At 36.7% G+C, this 22,293-nt stretch overlaps 1 protein-coding gene across 10 annotated transcripts in view; it reads left to right on the forward strand.

Moving 5' to 3' along the window:
* PPP3CB (protein phosphatase 3 catalytic subunit beta) overlaps positions 1-22,293 on the forward strand; it is a 51,411-nt gene that overhangs the window by 25,374 nt on the left and 3,744 nt on the right. For 2 of the 10 annotated variants that reach the window (XM_042863090.1, XM_042863094.1), the window contains 10 exons: positions 2,352-2,491; positions 2,589-2,666; positions 2,761-2,855; positions 4,314-4,439; positions 6,356-6,433; positions 7,930-7,956; positions 10,749-10,833; positions 11,802-11,899; positions 17,003-17,032; positions 18,718-20,400. In XM_042863090.1, the coding sequence (XP_042719024.1) occupies positions 2,352-2,491; positions 2,589-2,666; positions 2,761-2,855; positions 4,314-4,439; positions 6,356-6,433; positions 7,930-7,956; positions 10,749-10,833; positions 11,802-11,899; positions 17,003-17,032; positions 18,718-18,896 (936 nt within the window). In that variant the 3' untranslated portion in view covers positions 18,897-20,400. Of the gene's footprint in view, positions 1-2,351; positions 2,492-2,588; positions 2,667-2,760; positions 2,856-4,313; positions 4,440-6,355; positions 6,434-7,929; positions 7,957-10,748; positions 10,834-11,801; positions 12,601-17,002; positions 17,033-18,717; positions 20,401-20,866; positions 20,927-21,468; positions 21,542-22,293 lie in introns of those variants that run through there. The other 8 variants (XR_006177406.1, XR_006177407.1, XM_042863093.1 and 5 more) reach the window with 8 other exon arrangements.

Below are 22,293 nucleotides of genomic sequence, written 5' to 3' on the forward strand. Positions count from 1 at the left end.
CTTCTCTGACCTTCATGTGGTTTTTAGAATATTACTACACAATAGTTCTCAGAAAATTAGGACAGGTTAATTAAAATTGATGTCTGTGTCTTCAAGTATATGAAACTTTCGTGAAGGTCTTTTGTTTCAGAGATATAGTAGTTTTAATTTGCTGTACCTTAATCTACCCCCAAGGTTTTGCTATTCCTCAGTTTTCTCATCTGTATGGAGGTGTGGTACACCTCAGTGCAGCAGCCCTGACTTCTCAGTACCTGGAAATTAATTAGATTTAAATATCTTGTGGTCCATTAGAAAATACGATACCCATTTCTCTTTTAACACCAGACATAGTGATTCTTATTCTTGAAAAAAATTGTCTCAATTCTCAGTTACTTTAATCTTGCTTAGAAATACATTAACCTAATTTGTATTGAGATTCTGCTTTGTCATGGTCACAGCGTGCTTGGAAATGGTTATTCATTAATGCTTGTTTTGAGTTGACTTGTCCTTTATTAATTTTTATTGCTGTCACTACTTAGAGAAACCTTTAAGCTCATTTTACTGATTTGATATGTACAATCTGGGTTGAGTAGAAGTGACATTTTCTTAAATTCTGAAATGTCTTGAGAAATATGCCACTTGGTAGATTGTCTAGTGAAGTATAAACTGATTTGATGTGCATGTAAGTATATTAATTTTTTTAAAAGCTGACTTCCTTCAAGAAATATCTACATTATTGTTCCAAATGCTATGAGAAACAAGCTTGGAAGAATTGCGTTGCTTGCAGCAGCAAAACCTTTTCATTTATAATGTCTTCTTCTAACCATGTGGCCAAAGTCATAAGAAAAATTCTTGAACACTATCTATCTCAAGAAAAAATTTCTTAGAAATGCTTTCTAGACTTTCAGCCTTCTATGTTGCAGGAAACATCGATCAAGAAACAATGAAACTTCCTTATTTGAATGCTTCTGTTACTTTCTAGACCCAATTTTTTTTGCTGGAGGTTTAGAAACTTGATGGTTTAATCTACAGAAATTCAGGTACTTGCAGATGTTGATGGACTGATTTCTTCAATCTCAAAGGAATATACAATGCTGGGTTTATCATCCAGTGTGGGAAACGTTAAACCACTGGATTTTTAATATTGAATAAATTCCAACAACAACTTCAGTTAATACCTGCCTTGCCATTATCTGGCAGGAGTTTGTAAAGATCTGGACCTTTCCACTTATGTTACAGGTGGCAGCCTCGGGAGCTCTGATTTTCCAGGGCATGAGAGAGCTTGGCACTACTGCTGGTTCCATATTTGAATGGATTCCTATGGACCGTTAGACTCAAATTCACCAGGTGCTCACCAAACCTCCCTTCGAACCTGTCATGAAGAGTTAAGTGTTCTCTAGTACCATCAAAGTCATCTTCTTTGGTATGGGAGGTAAAGTGAGATAAATGCACTGTCCATCAAAGAACCGTTCCTACATTTCTTGGATAAAATCATCTTGTGAACAAACTCCAGCTACATAAAGATCAAATAAACTTTACATTGAATCTGGGAAAACTGATTTCATTTCTGGGGCATCAGAGATTCGTTGAATGTTATTACTTAAACAGGGTATTTTCCTTTTATGTTAACAAATGATACTGACCTTATCACTGGCCCTTTTCACTGTGGTTACCAGCAATGGTATAGGCTGCTAAAACAAGTGTTTCTAAGTGAAAATCTTTTAAGAAGCAGCTAGAAAAAAGAAAAAAAAGCAAACAAAAAAGACCCTCCAGAATGTACATGGCCCATTGCACCAGGGCTGTAGTTGAGAAATAGAGTCTGTATGAGAGAAGACCAGGATGGCTGAGCTAGTCATCTCTTCATTGTTGAATGATCCATTACGGAGATGACTGCTTCAGGGATTTGGTTTGGGGGTTGGATTTTTTTGGATGACGTATTTAGTTTGTTATAGTCAGTGCTAATTATTCATGCTTTTCTTTTATCATTCCTGTTTTCTGTACTGTTTCTCTTCCTGGCTAATTCCTGGTAGTGTCTCCAGATTGGTAGATGCGGCATGTGCATGAAAAAGGACCATCTTGTTCCTTGCCTGTAACTTGACTTTATATTATGCATATCCATCAGTCTGGAATTTATCTCACTTCTTCTTACAACTAATAAACCTTATTGCTCTTAACAGGTTGGGTTCTTTTGGCATGCCTCTGCTTTATTTCATGACAAGGAGAGAACAAATATAAAAAGCTATTTATCTATGATATGGTTGGATTTCATTCTGTAAATGCTTGGTATTGATGGATATGTAGCCTAAAAAATGTATAAAACTTACAGATTTAATATTCAGAGTATTTTTGTGCTTTGCTTTTTTCTCAAACAGTTAGATAGATTCAAAGAACCTCCAGCATTTGGACCAATGTGTGACTTACTGTGGTCAGATCCTTCAGAAGATTTTGGAAATGAAAGTTCACCAGAGCACTTCAGTCACAATACAGTCAGAGGATGCTCATACTTTTATAGGTGAGAGTATGCTAGAATCTACTTAATATTTTAATACTAAGTCTTCCCACATATCTTTAGAGGATTTATTTTACTCACGATTGTTTTCATTTCACAGCTATCCAGCAGTTTGTGAATTTTTGCAAAATAATAATTTGTTGTCAATCATTAGAGCACACGAAGCACAAGATGCAGGGTAAGTATGTCCCTTTGAGAAATAATTCACAATGTGAAATGAAAGATAATTGCTTATTCCTGTAAGATGTAAAATAATCTGTTTGATTTTACAGTTATAGAATGTACAGGAAAAGTCAAACTACAGGGTTTCCATCATTAATAACAATTTTTTCAGCACCTAATTACCTGGATGTCTACAATAATAAAGGTAAGAACTTGTAATTAATAACTATGCAATCATAAAATGAAAATGTGCTGTTAAAATGTCTTACTAAAGAAGCAATCCAATATCAAAATTTTTCTGCCAGTTAGTAAAAGACCAAAAAATCCTGAATAAAAGTTATGTGGTGAAGAAGAATGTGTGACATACTCATCAGTGGCCTGGATGAAGGGATAGAGTGCACCCTCAGCAAGTTTGCTGATGATGCAGAGCTGCAAGAAGTGACTAACACACCAGAAGGCTGTACTGCCTTCACTGAGACCATTGAGAGTTGGGTGGAGAGGAACCTAATGTGGTTCAACAAGGGCAAGTGTAGGGTACTGCATCTGGGGAGGAATAACCGCCTGGATCAGTATGTGTATGCTGGAAAGGAGCTCTGCAGAGAAGAAGCTATGTGTTCTGGTGGGCAGCAGATTAAAGCCACCTTTTGGTGTGCCCTTGCGGCCAAGAAGGCCAGTGTTATTGTGGAGCAGTTAAAACGAGTGCAGACAGCAGGTCAAGGAATGTTCTCCCTCTCTAGTCTGCCCCGATGAGTACACATCTAGAGTACTGCCCAAACTGTTTGAGTCCTCTTAGCTGGAGATGCTAAAAATTTGCCTGGGTGCTTTCCAGCACAAATAGCATTAATTTGAATCCAACACCTCTTGCCTATGCAGTACATTGCATTTTCTCCTTTCTGCTTCTGAAACCCTTATCTACCTAGCTCAAACCACTTATGTAGGATGATTAACTGTCTAGAGAGTAAGATGAGCTGCTGTTACTTGTATCAAAGGTAAAGGAGTAAAGAAAAGGAGAAGTAGCAGTGCTGGCTTTCTGGTTTTCTGCCATCTCTGTAGATATTTTTAAGAATCCTTTTTCCCATCACCTATTCCCAGTGTAATGCAAACTTAAGTAGGGAAGAGTACAACCAAGACTTATTTAGCCTTAGGATGCTTCTGGTTGTTTGTTTGTTTGTTTGTTTATGCTGTGTTTCTCTGTGTTTCCTCTTCTCTTTGATTTTCTGAATTTCGAATTTACAAATTAATTTCTGAATTACGCTCTACAACAGGGACTCAGAATGCAGGCTTATAATATAGGAGACACACAGCAAGTGTAGTACCTGAATCTGGATATGCTGCTATTCTGAGTTCACATTTTGTTAAAGTTGCTGAAATCATACCTTTCCAGGAACTTTTGAAATTATTGCTCATTATGTACTTTTAATAGGATAGTAGAGGCACAATCTGACATGTAAGGGTACATTAAACTGTGATGCTTGGAATAAAATACAGTCTAAAGTTCTCCATTAGATATCTATCATTTAAATATTGCAAAAGAAAGCATAGTTATCTCTGGGATTACTTTGTCTGTAATACAAAATAGAAGTAAAACAAACCTGTGACTTTACATTTGTAGTACTTCATAAGTTTTAAACATTCTTTCCAAAATGTCTGAATTTTATTTTAGCTGCTGTTTTAAAATATGAAAACAATGTGATGAATATTCGTCAATTCAATTGTTCTCCTCATCCTTACTGGCTACCAAATTTTATGGATGTTTTTACATGGTCCTTGCCATTTGTTGGAGAAAAAGGTAGGCAAGAATCACACACCAATGAATTTCTTTCCAATTTCTCTGTTGTCAGGAAGGTTTTTTGTTTGGTTGGGTTGTTTGGGTTTTTTTAATTAATTCATTATTTTTGTGAAAATTTCTATCTGTGTTTGTCTTTATTGGTTGGAATACTTGGATGCTTATTTAGAGAGATTTGGTGACGTTTTTAGACTGATTTCAGGGGTTTTGTTTGGCATGTGAAGATATGTCGTGTACAACTTGCTGCACAGTTCTGGTTGTTTTCTTCACCTGTTTCAATGCAAGTAGTTAAACTGGATCTAATGAAGCAAAGGTCTTAATAGAAACTATAATTTCCACTAAGGAGATATTTACCTGCATTGTTAAGAATTACTTTTGGGCATCAAATAAAGTTGACATGAAAACTGTTCTTATTCTACAAAAGGCTAGGTCATATATAATTAATAATCTTGTATGGCTATAGATGTAAACTATGTTGAGATGTTCCTGTAAAATTTCAACTTTATTAGGTAGTTATAACAGATTGACCTTCATTAAAATAACTTATTTCTGCTATATTTTTTCTTGAAAAGATAATTTAGCACAGGTCCTTTTTTTCCCCTCTAGAGTTAATAACTTTAAATCTAGGATAGTAGAACTCCAAGTAGTCTCCAGTTAGTAAGCAATGAGGTTAGAGGCTATTGGGGTCTATTTAAAATGCTTCTGTGATAGGAACTGCTCTTTTCATGAAGGAGATCTGGAAAGCTCTCTACATTTCCTGGAAAAATACTCTAGATATTTATGTATTTATGGTCATACAGACCTAGGATTCTATATTTGATTATTATTGTCTTTAGGAAGTCCATTCAGCACTTCTTTATTGTTTTTAAACCAAGGACATTTAGAAGGAGATTTTTGTTTCTCCTTGTCTTACCTGATGACGCATTAAATAACCCTTTGCTATTAAAAATGTTCATGTTGTTTATTTTACTTCTCTACAATGCTGATAATGAGTCTGTTATGCCTAAGACTGCTGAAGTAATGTACCTTGTAATTTGTCTTGGCCTTTGGGTATGCTCATACTTCAACTTCCAGTGAAGGACATGTTGTCAATATTGTTGGTCTACACAGTTAAAGTCAGAATTATTCATTTTACTTCTTCAGCAAAGTAGAGAGTAACTCTTGACCAAGAACAGAGAAGAATAGCATAGCAGATAACACAAGGGTTATATGAATTAGTCATGAACAGATGTAGGCAGGAGACTACGAAGTTTTTGAACATCTGATTGAACTTCTGGAATGGGTTTCTAAGTGCTTCCGAAGGTGGGAGAAGCTCGACCATTTTAAAGAAAAGCCTGATATATATGTGAAAGGCTTTGTGGTAGAATAATGAGGTTCCCAGAAACAGCAAAATTGAGACAAGTTTGAGTATCCACTGTGTCTTTTCAAACTCCCCTTAAACACTGACAAGCAGTTTACATCGTATTTTTATCATAATATTTTTCTGCTTCGGTGCTTCTGCTTGGTGCCTGCAGGTGCCAGGAATGGAATAGCTTTCACTTTTTTATGTGAATTTGAGCAGTCTCAATATTTTCACATATCAGTAAATTTTGCATAAAATTGAATTGAAATGGACTTGCCATGATGTAAAAAAAATACTAATGTACAAGAAGATCATTCATATCTGAAATAATTCCTTGTGAGATAGGAAAGAAAGCCATGCCATGTCTTTGATAGGTGGTGTGGTTTTTGACTGCTTATTTCTATGAGCTTTTTAAATTCTATGACAGCATATGTTTTAGAGACCAGATTGCAGAGAAGAGTTTATCATGTGGGAAGCTCATTCACTACAGTTGCTGGTGACTGGTTTCATCTTGTGTGCTTGGAAATATTTAAAATTCTTGAGGCAATTAATTGAAGTTTGTTTTTTTCACGTACAGTAACAGAAATGTTGGTGAATGTTTTGAGCATTTGTTCTGATGATGAACTGATGACAGAGGGAGAAGATCAATTTGACGGTAGGGTTTAATATTAGATATGGTGTTTTTTTCATGGAAATAACTTCTGAAGTACTAATTAACTTAAAGTGATGTAATATATTACCTGAAATTTGAAGGAAATTGCCTACAAATTTTTCCTTAGATGATGAGTATTTTGGAGGAGGAAAGGGAATTTTATTTTTGTGTCTGTCATCAAGAAGGAGTAGTTGTATCCTTTGCAAGAATTCATATATGACATATTTAAAGCTGAAATGTTTTGAAAATTTTTCAGAATTTGTTGGTGTTTTATATTTATTATGAATTTTTTAAGCTCTTTAATTTCTTAATGTCTGCTCTTTGGGGAAGAGTTGATGCAGTCAAAAGTCAGATCTAATATTTCTTATGGTAAAGTACTATAACAAAGTATGAAATAAAAGTTTAAATCTTGGTGTTTGAGTTAAAGCATAAAAGTTAATGAACTTTGTGTACATTGCATAACGCTGACGTATGTAATAAATAACATCTTGTGAACTGTTGTAACAGTGGGTTGTTAAGGAGGTGTTTGTAATGTGATGATAAAGAAGCAACATTAGAGTGGTGGTGAAGAGGCACGTAACATCAAGACTTAGCACATCGTCCTTTTCTTTTCCTACAGTACTGCTCTATGTCACATCTGAAAGTTTTTCAGACATCCCTCATTTTATCCAATAACAGAATTATTTGCTGAATTGATTGATGGCTGGGGGGAAGGAATGAACGTTTTGACAGCCTTTGAGTAACACTAAAAATAAATTAAAAGAGATGTTAGTGACATCATCCAATTCTTAATCTTTGACAATTGCTGTGTAAAAATTCAGTACCAGATTTGTGTTGTGCTTAGGCAGCTGTGTGTTTTAGGTTGAAATGCATTAATTATGAGCCACTTGAACTTTGTTGCCATTTAGGCTGTAGGTAGAAACATGGAAAATTAGAAATAGTCTCAGATGTGATCCTGCAGACAGTGAATTTATGTTTCTTGTGCACGTAATCCTACTGAACTGAAGATAAAGCAATTACACCAAACATCTGCAGGCTGAGGCTTGATGGTGTTCTGCTACGCTAGGATTTAGGTGGTCCAGCCAAAGCGCGCTCATCACCTGGTTGCATATGCCCTATCTTCAGTACAGTAGTTCCAGTTTCCTTATTTGATTTATTTTATTCTTCTGTCTCCTTTAACAATTTCTTTGCTTGATGCGTATCTCTTAATGCCTCCTAGGTACTGTCTATGCTTTATCTTTCTCTGTGAATAATTTTTTTTAACTGTTGACTTTCAAGTTTCAATTGTTTATCATCAAATTTTAACTTATACTCAACAATTCCACTTCTTATTCAAATAATGCATTTTTAAGTGTTGCATTTTTCCATTTTCTTTTTTCATATTTCTTCTCCATTCCTTCTTTATTACCATTACCAGGTTAAATACCTTTGTTTGATTTGTCTCACTCATCTTTTTCTCCATCATTCACTTCCTTTTTTTCTGGACTCTCCATCTGAAGAGCGACTCATGTATGGCAATAAAAAAGGTACAGATCAGACAGTAGGAATGTTTTGAAATATGACTTCGTAGAACCTGCTGGTACAAGTATTAATACAGAAAATATATTTTTGTTGAGAGACGTACAGTATTTCATTTTATTACCCATTTTAAAGAGACATTTATAAAGGCTTATGTATTTTGTTAATCAGAAGTCATATTCCAAGACATCTGTCTTTCTGTGCATGAATCTTTCCTCCTTTCTTCCATTCCCTTTTTTTTTGTTGGTTTTTTTTTTCCTTTTTGTAGAATTTCATTCTTTTACCTATTTCTAAAATTATATCTTTGGCCCTGCATGTGTAGGGAGCATTCAGTCCTCTGTTGTGCTTTTTTAAAAATTTCATTGTGAGCATTTTCTGAGATTGTGCATGGAATGTGTTTATAGTGCTCCAAAACCTGGCGTGTACAGTACTTTAGCTTCCTTCATTTGAGATATCAAAAAGGTACTTCTGATTGTCTATGCAGTTTTGAAGATGACTTGATGCAAAATTTAAGAAGTCATCTACTCATTTAAATTCTGAGTCTGTCACCCACTTTTCAGAAATCCCAAGGTGGATATTTCTGTGCAGGAAAATTCTTCTGGCTGGTACTTACCTTCTATAGTCTGTTTGCTCTCTGTATATATCAGCCACTTTAAAGAATATTTCTCATTTGGTGCATTGGATCATAGGGTTAGTTGCAACATTTATGTGAATTTTTTGGAGCGTAACAGTATGAGCATTATAGAACTCCCATGGAGGAGGCATTAGGAATGGGCAGTGGGAGAGTTCTATCATATCCCCTCTAGTTAAGGTGTAATCAAAACACTCTCCTGCAAGCAGATGCTACTTTGCTGTTTTAACTCTGAACAAACAAGGGTTTAATAGTGCCGCTGCCTGGAGTAATGTATTTGGCCTTTTTTCTTGGCTGTGCTCCCTCTGAAAGGCTGGAACAGCATAGGATCATTTAAAAACAATACTCTAAACCAGCATTTCTCCTTTAATGGCGTAGTGATACCAGATTTGAGATATGGGCACCAGCAGCACCTGTAATGGGCTCAGCTTGTGCATTACAGCCCTGCAGCAGTGGCCTTCAAGGAGTGAACAGGTGATGCAGGAGGAAAACTGAGAGAAATGATGGAAAGAGAAAACATGGAAAATGTGTGGACCTTCATTTAGCTCTACCTTTTTCAGAAACTCTGAAAGACCTCTCTTCTCAATCCGGATCTCATACTGCTCTTTAATAATATTCAGAGAGAGAAAGTAAGAACATCTCAAATATTAAAAATTCAGATAAGTTACTTCCAGTAAAAATAAAAATTTTCGGCCTATTCCTGCATTTTTTTTTCCTTGGGCCACCACTTTTTTTGGTGTCTGTATTTCATCAGTGTTGTTCCTTTGTCTAAAAACGCTTTACTTAGTTGTTTGTGGGTTTCTTCATTCCGTTTCAGCGGGTTGACGGATAGTTGTCATACCCCAGGGTTCTTTCATTGTGTTTGCACGGAGCTCTCTTCCTGCCTTTTTTTCTCTTGTATTTTCTTTGGTTTGGTGTTCAGGATGGGAAGTCCATCCACTCTTGTGTGACAAAAAGCCTTGTGTTCTTGCAATGGCGGACTGAAAAATCTGACAGTTGTGCTGTTTTGGTGTCCCCACATCTGCCTGTACTGCTTAGGGGACCTGGGTTGTCCTCAAAAGGAAAGGAGGATGACTCTGGCATTTTCTCATTGAACAAAAAATAAATGTTGAAGAGAGGCACCTCTGTTTTTATATCAGCGCAGGCAAAGGCAGCTCTCATTTGAATCCAAAGCCTCTTTCAGAGTTTTATCTTCACTTTTATCTATTACAAATGACATTTCTCTGCTCTGTGGAACATGCAGTATTTATTCCCTGCCTTTGGTATTAGCAATTTCTGCAAGTGATGCAAACCTAAGGTGACATAGAACATAGAATTAATCAGTAAGGAAGGTCACACTGCAGTTCTTTGGCATTTTAGTTGAGTTTTTTGTGAGTGCAGGTGTATGTTTTGGGGAGTTGACATAAAATCAAGCAAATCAGCATGTTTTCTCTCAGTCAGCTGTGCAAGAATTAGCACTTATATATTTTTTTTCTTTATCTTCTGTGTCAAGTTACATACCTGTATTTTGATACACAGATGTCAGAAAGTGATTTCTAGCCTTTCAATGTCTAAAGGGGAGCTACAGGAAAGAAGGGGACAGACTCTTTGACAGGGTGTGTGGTTATAGAACAAGGGGAAAGAGCTTCAAGCTTCAGGAGGGCAGGTTTAGGTTGGAAGTAAAGTCTTTCACAGTGAGGGTAGTGAGGCACTGGAACAGGTTGCCCAGAGATGTGGTTGATGCGCCATCCCTGGGGCCTTTAAGGCAAGGCTTTAAGGCAAGCCCTGGGCAACCTGATCAAGCTGTGCGTATCCCTGTTTGTTGCAGGGGAGCTGGACTACATGACCTCTAAAGGTCCCTTCCAACTTATGAGGATTCTAGGGTTCTATAAAACTTAAGCAAAGGAATTACAGTAGTTACTACACTGTAACGGTGGTTTTACTCTGGATGCTTGCCAGCTCGATCAAATCTTTGTGAATATCCTGAACTTTTGTTTTGTGGACACAGAAGTTGTTATGGTTTTGGTAGTGTTCTGAATTTGTATTTGTAATATTGTGTCCCCGAGTGCTGGGTACTGACCTCCTGGGAAGAGTACTGAACTGAAATACTTGTGTTGAATTTGATGCACTCAAAAAGGGCAGCTTTGTAAATACCAATGAGCTTGAGACTCTCTCTTATTCCATTGAAAGTAGGTACAGCTGCTGCACGGAAAGAAATAATCAGGAACAAAATTCGTGCAATTGGCAAGATGGCAAGAGTCTTCTCTGTTCTCAGGTATTTGAGTTGTTTCTGCTTTCTTAAAATCCTTCTTAATCTGTGTATGCTAGGAAAACACATCTCTGTTCCAGGATAATAGATACCAGACATTTTTTCAGGGGGGTCATTGTGCCTTAGAATCTCATTTTGCATGTTGGTGTACCCCACTGATGTTGGTACTTTTGGTTAAATAATATTTTTTTGTTGTTATTTTTTGAGATGTGTCCAGCCATTTGGTTTAGTGGGTAATATTGGCAGCAGGTGGGTGGTTGGACATGATAGTCTGAGAGATCTTTTTCAACTGTGATGATTCTATAGATTAACTGCAACAGTGAGAAGGACAATACAAAAATAGAGATACTGAAATGAGAAGCGTGAAAGTGAAGGTCCGGGCTGGCTGGGAAAGTGTCTGTCATAGCAGAAAGTTGAGGACTTGTTTTGTTTGTTTTTCTTTTGTTGTTTTGAACTGTCCTGTTTGTTTGATCCCATTTTCTTGTACCAAGCTAGACAGAAATTGTATTTACTCAAAATATAGTATGCTTATAGTATGTCAGAATGTTATAGTACTTGCATAGCGTATTTATGTCTTTCCACAGAGCATAAGTATTCAAACAGGCTTAATTTTTTAAAATTGGTCTCTCCTGGAGCACAGATGCTTTCAGTGAAACTGTGGGTTGTTTTATGGTGCTGAGTTGCATTCAGTACCTCGTGAGGCATTCACTGCTACGTTCAGAGCTAATAAGTCTGCATGTGAATAGTTGCTCCTATGTTGGTTCAAAAGTAATCAGTATTTGTAGTTTCTAGATACCAGAGATAGACGAATATAGAAATAGAAATATTTTCCCCTTTCTAGTTGATTGAATTTGAATTTGCATCAGTCTTGACATGCATAAAGCACAGTAAAAGTAGGCCCTCCTCCCCAATAGAGAATACCAGTTTTCATGAGCAGATACTTACATTTTCATTACTATTTTCTCTTAAACCAGGGAGGAGAGTGAAAGTGTGCTGACACTCAAGGGTTTGACTCCCACTGGAATGTTACCTAGTGGAGTGTTGGCTGGAGGACGACAGACCCTGCAAAGTGGTAATGATGTTATGCAACTTGCTGTGCCTCAGATGGACTGGGGCACATCTCACTCTTTCGCTAACACTACACATAATGCATGCAGGGAATTTCTTATGCTTTTCAGTTCTTGTCTTAGCGGCTGATACAGGCGGAATGTTATGTGTTAATCAGGCAATGTGAAATGGATACTTAACCAGGGTATAAAACTAAAAGCAAATGAGTTTAGCAGTGTCAGGCCACAGTTTTCAGGCTTTGAGCATCCTCAGTTTACAATTCTTCAGATGATGCGGATGGGGTGCGCTAGTAGATCTGGTGTTAAGATATTTGGTCGTAACAGATACAAAAATTGCAATGTAATTTTGCATCCTCGTCTGCTTTCCATGAAAATGACTTTACTATGTATCTGTTAGTATTTTCATTGACAGTGTCAAATTCTCACTGGTATCAATCCTAACAAACGACTACAGGCTGCAGAGTTCCATTTTACACTCCATTGATAGATTGAAATGTGCTTCGTTTTGTACCCTGGTAATTAATGCCAAAGTTTGTTCTCTATGTTGTTTGTCAAATGTTCTATGTATAATTGACCTCCCTGAATTGTCCTTGTAACATGCTGTTTCCTTCCTCTGCAGATGTAGCTGCTTTCTTAGATCTGTCTGTCTCTCTCTAGGTATAGATGTATGTCTGTATAAGTGTTAAAATTAAACCACTATCCCAGACACTTGTCTGTCTCTTGATGTAGAAGCAATGTTGTAGCACCTTGTTTTTGAGGTTTGCTGCATTTGCTGCTGCACACTGTCTGTGCATTTTGAACAATAATGTACTTGAAAATTATTCAGTAATTGTTATAAAACCAGTTGAGAATAAAGGGATTGAATTTAAAACTTGTAAATAAATCAAAATAAAAGGGTGTTACTAAGTGTGCATATATTTTTTGCATGAAAATAAAAAGAACTCTATACAAAATACACCTGTAATCTGGCTCATTGAATATTTTGTAAAAGTTTTTCTTTTTTCTTTTTTTTTTTAGTTTGTTGAATTATTGGATCATATTTTTCACAAGACCCATAAATGATTAACTAGGCTTAGAGACAATGCTGTGAGATTGTACCAAATGTATCACAAGAATGAAGTCCAGGTTTGCAGTGGTGGATAACTAAAATAGATCCATCTGAAAGTGGACTTCATATCAGCAGCACTCAACATAAGATATTCAGACTTTTTATGTGCTATCCTCAAGATTTAATAGAAAGTATAAAACAGTTGTGTTTGACCACTGAATTTTATAGCTATTGAAAGATTGTGATATATTGATTAACTGAATAACATTTTTACACAATCTGTTTTGCAAGAGTAGCTGCTTTTCTTGTTTTGTGATTTAGGCTGTTCATTTGAATATTTTTAAATTTTCTATTAGAATTTTTTGTTGCTGTTTTTTTTTTAAAACATTTACTGTTAAGCAATCAAAGCTGTTCTTTTATAGCTTTGAAACATGAATGTCTCATTTTAAGTCATTTCTCAGTGGACATATAATGTCTACAAGTAAATTTATATGTCCAGTGTATGTATGTGATTGTTTTGTGAATGTCTATAACAAGAAGTGGTGTACGTTTCCTAATCCATCCAACTATTCCAAAAGCATATGTTCTAGTTTTAATTTTCATTGTTTAATAAGATACTTTATTATGCTTAAAAAAATGAGTTTGTATTCCTCTCACTCATTTAACAGTTTTTTAACCATGTTACATTGCAAATATTAGAGAGGATCAAACTGACTAGAAAATTTTTTTAACATAAAGCATACGGCTTTCTAGCATTACTGAAAATGTGGGATGTTTGGAAAGTATGCAAAATGCATTTTGGATTTTTGTGGGTGGTTTTTTTTTTTCTTGACTAGAATTTTCTGATGGCAATATTCCTTGATGCATTACATTAATATACATCACTTGTTCAATCATGCTGATGTGCTAAAGATCTCCTGCTGACTGTCAGTTCTCCTTAATTCCACTAACTTTGTTTTTACAGATAAGGATTTAACTCAGTTCTCAAAAAGAACTTTTTGGATTTGTTACACTTAGTTGCAGAACTGAAAGTAAATCAAAAATAAAGCTTCACTAATTGATACTTTACTGTAACCATCACATCAGTGAATTCATATTCGCAGCAGAAATATGGTCACTGATACTAGGATTTCCTACTACAAATTTTTACTTACTTTTTGAAATATATTGCACGTGTGTTGATCAATAGGCTATCAATAACTATCTCAGATCTCTAGATTTGAGAAAACAAATAGTATCCATTGCTGTACTATTTTTGCTTACCCCATTTTACTCACGATAAAATTTGCTCAGATCTAAGCAGGCTGTTTACCAATACATTTATAAAAAGCTGTGGAAGTTATCAGGATTGGGAGTGTGTGTTTACATTCCTCTCAAATCTTAGCAGCTACCGCTGCTGTTGGAAGCATCCGTTCAGCCAGGCCTCCTGTGCTTCGTAAGGAACAGGCCGTTCCCATAGACGTGGAGGTTGGAGGCATTGACGCGGTGCTGCGTGGGGCACCAGAAGTAGTAGTCCATTGAACTGAGCTGCTCTGTGGGAAGTGGTTGAACAGATTCTTACCACAAAACAGATGAATCTGAGGGTAAACGAGAAATTTGAACTACGGTAAAAAGGGTTAAACAAAGACAAATCCATTTTTTAAAAGGTAATTGTGAAAAATTAATGCAAAATTGGCAACCTTGCTCGCAGCAGGGGGGTTGAAACTGGATGATCGTTATAGTCCTTTTCAACCCAGGCCCTTCTATGAACTACATTCTATTGAAAAAGTCTGGGTTTTTTTTTTCCCCATAAATGTACAGATATATATTTTTAAAAAGAATCAAAGGTTATTTCCAGTTAGCTTTAATGTACTAGGATAAAAATAGACCTTGAGAAATGACAGCCTTTGTATATCTATCTCTAAATTCTTTTCATCTGTTGGCAAGGATTTTGGTCAGATCTGTCCCTTAAGTAAAGCAGGGGCAAGGTTGGAATTGAGGATGGAAATGCCATTGGGTTCCTTCAACGTTGTCACTTAAAATTTACTGTGAAAGTGAATTTTCTGAACAAAGAGTTCTAGTTTAACTAATGTGTTAGTGTAATACAACATTTACCCTAGGTTAATCAGGACTTATGAAGGTTATAGTTTTAATCTAGAGGTACCTGCAAAAAAGAATCCAGCAAAATTATTTTCCAAATTGAAAATTGTGTTTTTTCAAATGCTTGCATTTTCCAGTCAGTTTGTTCTTTTGTGTCAAGGTGAAAGTTATCTTTTTCTTAAGTGCACTGTATATTCCAAGATACTTTTGGAACTAAAGTAGTACTAGTAGAATGACTTAGGTGTAAATATTCAAATCTGTATTTATGATCAAGCTACATAATTTACAGAGATAAATCAGTATTCGTGATCTTTTCAGGAAAAGATTGAAAACAAAGACTTCACAGGTAACAGGAAATGGTGGAAAGAGGTGTTTCTTATCACATAGTTTTGTACCTATATGGCAAATTGGTTATCTCTTGTATTCAGTGATATTCCAAAGCAATTCTTAAACTAATTTGTTTTTACAAATTGAGAAAGTTTATTTTCTCTAATGTAAACATAAATTGCCATCCATTCCAGTGGATTTTTGGTATAACTCTGGGATTGCCCTTGCTCCTTTAGAGTTGTGTAGGGTTGTTATTATTATTATTATTATTACTATTACTATTATTATTATTGTAACTGGGAATGTGCAGTATGTAGAAGTTAAAATGCTGCATTATTCTCATCTATTCCACAGTATTTTAATAGGAATTCAAGCAACTATTTTTTTTAAAGAGTATCTCTGGAAATGAAGGTTTTATGTAACGTTAAGGCAGAGTGTAGGCAACTGATACATCTGCTGTGTCTGGTTTGTGTTGGCCAGGAAATGAGAAGTACTAAACTTAATTCACTTGGACAAATTCTGTTCTAACACCATCTTTTCCTAAATTGCTAGTTTTCCTAGCATTCACTTCAATATAGGTAAACCTACTTGCGTAGTGCTTAATATCCATTGTTGTTCATCAGTATCTAGCACTACGCAAGTCGGTTTACTGCTAGGTACTGTTTTCAATTAGAATTTATTAGAATAGGTGATTAGAGGCATGGCAGATAGAAGGGGAGGCAGTAAGCTGTTAGCAACGTTGAAACTCAGCTACAGTTTAGATCTTAATTACAAGTATTTTGCTTAGCTGGTCTGCTCAAGTAGGTTAGTTTGAATTTGAAATCCTCATAACCTTACGTTATAGATTTGACTTTTAGATCTGAAACAATAAGCAACAGAAAAATCTCAAACCTCAGAAATTACCACGTTAGTCATGGTTACTTATTACAGTAGAACCAGTAAGCTAGATTTTTCTTCATGTTACATGAAGTTATCCACCAAGACTGTTACAAGCAGAGCTCTTCATGCTCTAAGCTTTGTTGTTGGTTCAACCAAGCAATTTATGAGACTTTGTAAATATGACTTGCTAGATTTGTCTTTTGTAGTTTAAATTTCACGTTTTGGTTCCCAGGGATACTCATTTAAGCGTAAAATATGGTGAGAAATTGACGTACAAGTTTAACTTCAGGGAGTTAACCGTAAAAAGAAAAGTATTTTCTTATTAGCAGAACACTGATAGTATTACATTAGAACATCCTGCTTGGTAACTTAATGAAGCTCACTAATACATTTTAATCTTCAGAAAGTTAATCTCAAATAGATTTTCTTTTTAACCATACCACAACTTTAACATTAATTGGCATCTTATGTTGCTTTCTTTAAAGAAAAAGAAATAATCTCATAGAAATGTACAGTTTAAAACATAAATGAAGTTCCAGTAATCAGTGTTTCTCTTGGTATACTTTGACTTGATAAATTGTAATAGTTAAAATGTAGGAGAAGTTTCACTTAAGCTTAAAAACAACCCCCGGAACCTTAATTATAATTTTAAATAATTTTAATCTAATCTGGCGTAGCGTTCTATATTAAATTGATCATTGCCTTTTCTGCTGTGCGATATTACACTCTTCATCTTTCTCATTCATTTTGCATGCATCTGCTCACTTCTGTACAGCCACTGTAGAGGCAATTGAGGCTGAAAAAGGTATGATCAGAGTCTTTGCCATTGGCAGAGATCTGTGGTGTCTGGGAGGGAATTCAAAAGTACTGTGTGGGTGTGTTTTACTTTCAACTTGCACAAGCAGAGATGAATCAACTGTATTGATTCATCCCTTTTACATGTAACATTCATTTCTGGCTCCAGGATGATGATTATCTTTAATATTTTAGGGATGTTCTTGGGGTTTTTTTGGTCTTTTTTGTTTATTTTTACAAAATATGCAGTAGGTTTTTGTATAACAGCATGTTGTGATACGTGGTGTTGTCTTGAAGTCCTTATGATGATAGTGTTTAGTGGTTTTTTTTCTGCATTCAACTGCAAGATTTTGTTTGGGGGGGGCTGGTTACGTGTGGAAGGAGGGTTATTTATGCATGCTTTTCTCATAAAATCTATTTTTAATGGCTTTGAACATATATATATTTTTTAAATTTCCGTAACACATCTGATAATGCAAGACATACAAATGTAATGTGTTTTTTTTCCTATGGATTTTATACATAATTTGATGACCAAATTTATTTCTTGTATATATGCCATCCTGCCAGTACAAGGCATATTAAACTCCATGGATTATTGGTGCTTCTGTGCTAAATAAGCTGTTATCTGTGCACCCTTTTTAGCTGCGTTGAGTAAAATGCCATCCAGTTATTTGGTATTCAAGTACTCAACTTCAGACTGTTGAAGTTTTATTCAAAGATGCTTTAGTTTCCTCTTGCTCAGTATTCAATGAAGTGAATGACAAACAGCATAGCAATTGGGAGAGCTGCCTTTGTGGCCTTTGTGTGCTTTCAGATTTGGTTGTGAAGCACTGATTAATAACTTTATCATTTGTTTTTTAATTAAGGAAGTCAGATCTCCAAAACTATAAACAAGGGCCGTATTCTGTTCTCTCACACACATGTAAGATGTTCCGTTGTTGTGAGTGAAAGCTGTGCTCATGTCTCCAAAGAATTATTCCATCCCAAAGAACTCAGTCTTACCATGTGGTTAGCTGTTTTCAGGTCTGAAGTAAACTACAGACCTCGTTCACTAAAATAATCAGTAGAAAAATAATACTTGTTTTCTATATGCATCTTAAATACGTATGTATTTAGATGGCACCATTGTTAAACACAGTGCTAACCCAGTGACTGTGGTCGTGTCCATTTCCATCATCCACGTGATTAGCACAGAATGTGACCCATATCCTGCAGTTTTGCCTGCATGAAAACCGCAGGATCAGGCCATCAATGTGTATGCTGGACGTAAACCTCTGATTACTTTTGTGACCCTTTGCTTCTTTGCCTCCGCTGCACTCGCTGTGCTGCTTGCATCTCACTGGCAGTCCCCTGAGACATAGGGATGTTAAGCTGAGCTTGGCAGCGGGAGCAAAGGGTGTTCAGAGCCAGCCACCCCAGAGACATGCAGAAGCAATCAAGTGGGCTTAAGCACCTTGATTCCTCCTTGCTGAATATTTGCCATACTCTGTGCCTTTTGTTATAAACTCAGGTCACGAGAGCCATTGAGTGTATCAGGAGAGCAACTTAGAGCAGCTTTTACTAGTACAGATACAGAGCCATACATTTACGTGGCTGATTTCCTACCTGTGTTTAAGCATCATTTATTAGAAAAAGTATATGCTTTCGACTTCTTTTTCCATTACTGACATATCAAATTTGCATTTTGTTAAGCAATACGAGGATTCTCTCCGCAACATAAAATCTGCAGTTTTGAAGAAGCAAAAGGTTTGGATAGGATCAATGAGAGAATGCCACCAAGAAAAGATGCTCTTCAGCAAGATGGTATTAATACTATAAACACAACAAATGCCAATGGAAACAATGGAACTGGCAACAACAATGCACAGTGACCACGTCAACTTCTGGTTTACTCACTTATGTCTTGCCTGAGAATTCCTAGATTACTGCTTTTTGATGTGACAACAGACGAAATAGCCAGGGGGGTCAGCGAGGTGACTACTTATCAGGAGGTGGAGCACCATCTGCCTGACCCTGCTGAAGAACAGCATCGTGCTTTGAGACAACAGCCCCTCTCTTCACGTGGTGACCGACCTCCTGGGAGCATCCTTTGTGTATTCAGGCTGCTGCGTCTGCAGAAGAGCTGGGAGGAAGGCAGCGGGCTGTTATCACTAAAGCACCCCTAGACTAGTGTCTTATGCTTGTTGTTGTCAACACTTTACGTTTACAAATGGGATTTTTCTTTCAGTAGAGGTAGCTTGTTTGTTTGTTTGTTTTTTAAATCAGACTTTCAGATACGACCCTAAGAGCTAACTATTTATTAATGGACATCGGTTTCATGAATTGTCTTTAAAACAATAGATTAGAATGGTCTTAAAATTTCTGAGGCTGCAAAAAAAAAACTGTATTTTAAATAGAAAAAAATGCCAAAAAAAATCTCAGTTGGTCATTCTGTAAAAAGCTGACCTCAGGTTTACTCCTTAGATGTTGCTGATTCTATATTGTATTCACTGTATTTTTTAGTTACAGCTTATTGGAAGATTTCTATGTAGGAATGTTTATTACTTGAACACAGATTTTAAAAAATATTTAATTTAGAAACATTTTTGCCCAGCTTTTTCAAGACTCTCCCCCACCTTGAACTTTAAAAAAAAGAAAAAAAAAATTATATATACTAATTTTAAAAGTAAGAAAAATATGGGAGTGTTAATTTTAAGGTACTTTTAATTGAACTTTGTACATTGTTTAAGTAAATTTTGATTCATATCAAGTCTGTAAAGCTTGGCATTGTATTTTGTGTATGCATGTTTTCATTTTGCAAATACTTAATATATAGACCTATGCTGTACATCTATAGGTTACGTAGATGTTATGGGTACTTTTAGTTTATCGTGAGTACTGCGGTTGCATAAGTAGCTAGTAATCACTGGGCTGAATAGCTGCAAGCTTGTCATTATTTTTTAAGCTGTAAAGGAAACTGAAACTGTATCGGACATAGGTTTTGTTCTAGGCGAAGCAGCGCGTAATCAATTGCTCTGTTCAACTGCTAAGGCATTAGTGAAAGTGTAAACTCGAGACTGCATGTATTTTGATATCTACAGGACTGCTTGGTTAAAATAAAAATTGAAGCCCTGTGCTAATTTGTTCACAAATAATGGACTGTACTGATTGCCACTGTACTTTGTTAATATTTTGACATTTGCTACGTGTCCTTCTCATCCCCTGGAACACAACTTGAAACTTATGTCACTAGAGTTCATCTCCTTTTTTTGTTTGCCATGAAGTACGATCTGTACATACCCCGTCTGAGTTGGAATTTTATGCATGTTCTGAACTATTCAAGTATTTTATAAACAGTAGCACACAATAAATTTTGTGCATGGGCTGCGGCTCCTATCCCTGTGTATTGGTTTTATTTGGCATACTGGGGTCTCATCTGACCCTGAAAATTGGTTAGAAATGCTCTTCCAAATCTAAGCTATTGAAGGAATAGCCAACGAGGTGAGATTTAGCTTGCGGAGAAATCATTTAACGTAAATACTATTCTATTTCATTTTTTTTAATCGTTATTTCTCATGTATTGAATATCTGAGCATCTTCTGTCTGCCAGTCTCCATTGCTGGGTAGTGCAGCCATGAGAACGGCCATGTCCCACGTGTGTCACTTTGAGCTGAGGGCTATGGTGCTGGTGGAGCCTTGGGTGCACTGGGGGTGGGATGGGGCTGTTTCGACAGTCGAGGCAGATACCTGATTTAGGGCTTTTCGTGTGTTCTCTGTAAGTAGGACAAGCTGCTGAGCGAGATGAGAACGCAACTGATGTGACACTAATGGAGTTTTAATGTTTGCTTTTACTTTATTGCAGATGCGTTGTAACTGGAAACTGTTCTCAAAGTCTGTGCGCAGAAGTTCAAGTTAACAAATGGTAAGTTGGTTTTTTTCTGAAACCCACAGCCGTGAGCTGTGCAGTCTGTGTGCAGTGTGTCAGAGCAGAACAGCCACCTGGTGGTGCAGTACAGCCCAGGTTTTACGTAGTGAGCATTGTGATGGGACCTTCCTCCTAAGCACCAACAGCATTTCCCAAGACCGCATATTCATGGTTTGATACTGCAGTCTTCATTCTCAGTGTTCTGGCTAGCTCAAATTGTATGCGCAGAGAAAATACAAGTCTTTGTGAGAAAAGGCCTTGCTGTCTGACAGAGAACTGGCTCTCATGTGGCAGGCATTGCTGTGCAACAGCTCTGCTCACCTCCCTGAGAATCCCCTTCCAGCTGTTGTCAGTAGCAGTGTTTGCCAGATATGAGGGTAGAGGTGCAGTAAATGTTATTGTCAAGTTATTGTCAAGCTGTTTGTCATACAGTGTACATTCTGTCAGCCTTTAAGCAAGTAGTCAGGTAAAAGAATTGTGCCTGTGAGCTTTTTCTGTTTAGAAAGTAATCCCTCCTTGTTTGCTGCTGTTTCTGAAAGGTAGAGTCTGGAGCTGTCTCTAATTCTTGCATTGTTGAAGAGGAAAAAAAGGTATCCTGCCTCTCAGAAAACTGTAAGTTGTTTCGCTTTGTTTTCCGCTTCCAGGATTTTAAGTGGGAGGAAGGTTCTGCATATCCTTAGCGTTAGTCTGTTCTCAGTGGGGAGGGGGAAATGCTTGGCAATAGCTCTGCCAGCCCACGGATGCAACAGCAAAGCAAAGAGCTGTGGTTTCTGCAGCGCTGCTGTCTGCAAGGAGAAGAGTTGGGAGGTGGTGGGGGTGGGGAGGTGTTCTGGCTGTTCTGAGAAATGTGAATGCATTTTAGCGAATCTGAAAAGCAGGCCTGAAAGTACAGAACGTGTTTGAGGATGGTTTTTTGGCCTCCTGTTCAATAGAGCTTTGTGCTGCTGAGATACTTGCTGCCACCTGCTGAGCTGAGCCAGGAAGGCAGCCCAGTTTGCAATGTCTGCTCACATTTAGTTCAGTGGCAGACATAATGCTGAATGTTTAATAGAAGTGAAAATACTTGAGGGATTTTTGCATGGTGGATTTTTTTACCTGTTACTGTTTTACAAATACTTTTATGTACGTGTGTACAGTGAAAGATTTGCCATATAAGAATGGATTCTACCAGCTGCTACTGGTTTTGTTAGAGGGGTAAGAAAAAAAGAGCTTTGCTTTTTGTGTGTGAGGCCTATATATGATATTCACTAGTTAAAGCATTGCTTAGAAATGTTAGGAAACTCATTGTTAGCTGCTGGACTTCATGTTTCCATTAAATTTACGGCTGGGGACAGATTCAGCGTGGTTTTCTATAAAAACAAATG

Source organism: Lagopus leucura, unplaced genomic scaffold (genome assembly GCF_019238085.1).
Source record: "Lagopus leucura isolate 7727_CA_CO unplaced genomic scaffold, USGS_WTPT01 Super-Scaffold_739, whole genome shotgun sequence".
NCBI classification, from domain to species: Eukaryota; Metazoa; Chordata; class Aves; order Galliformes; family Phasianidae; genus Lagopus; species Lagopus leucura.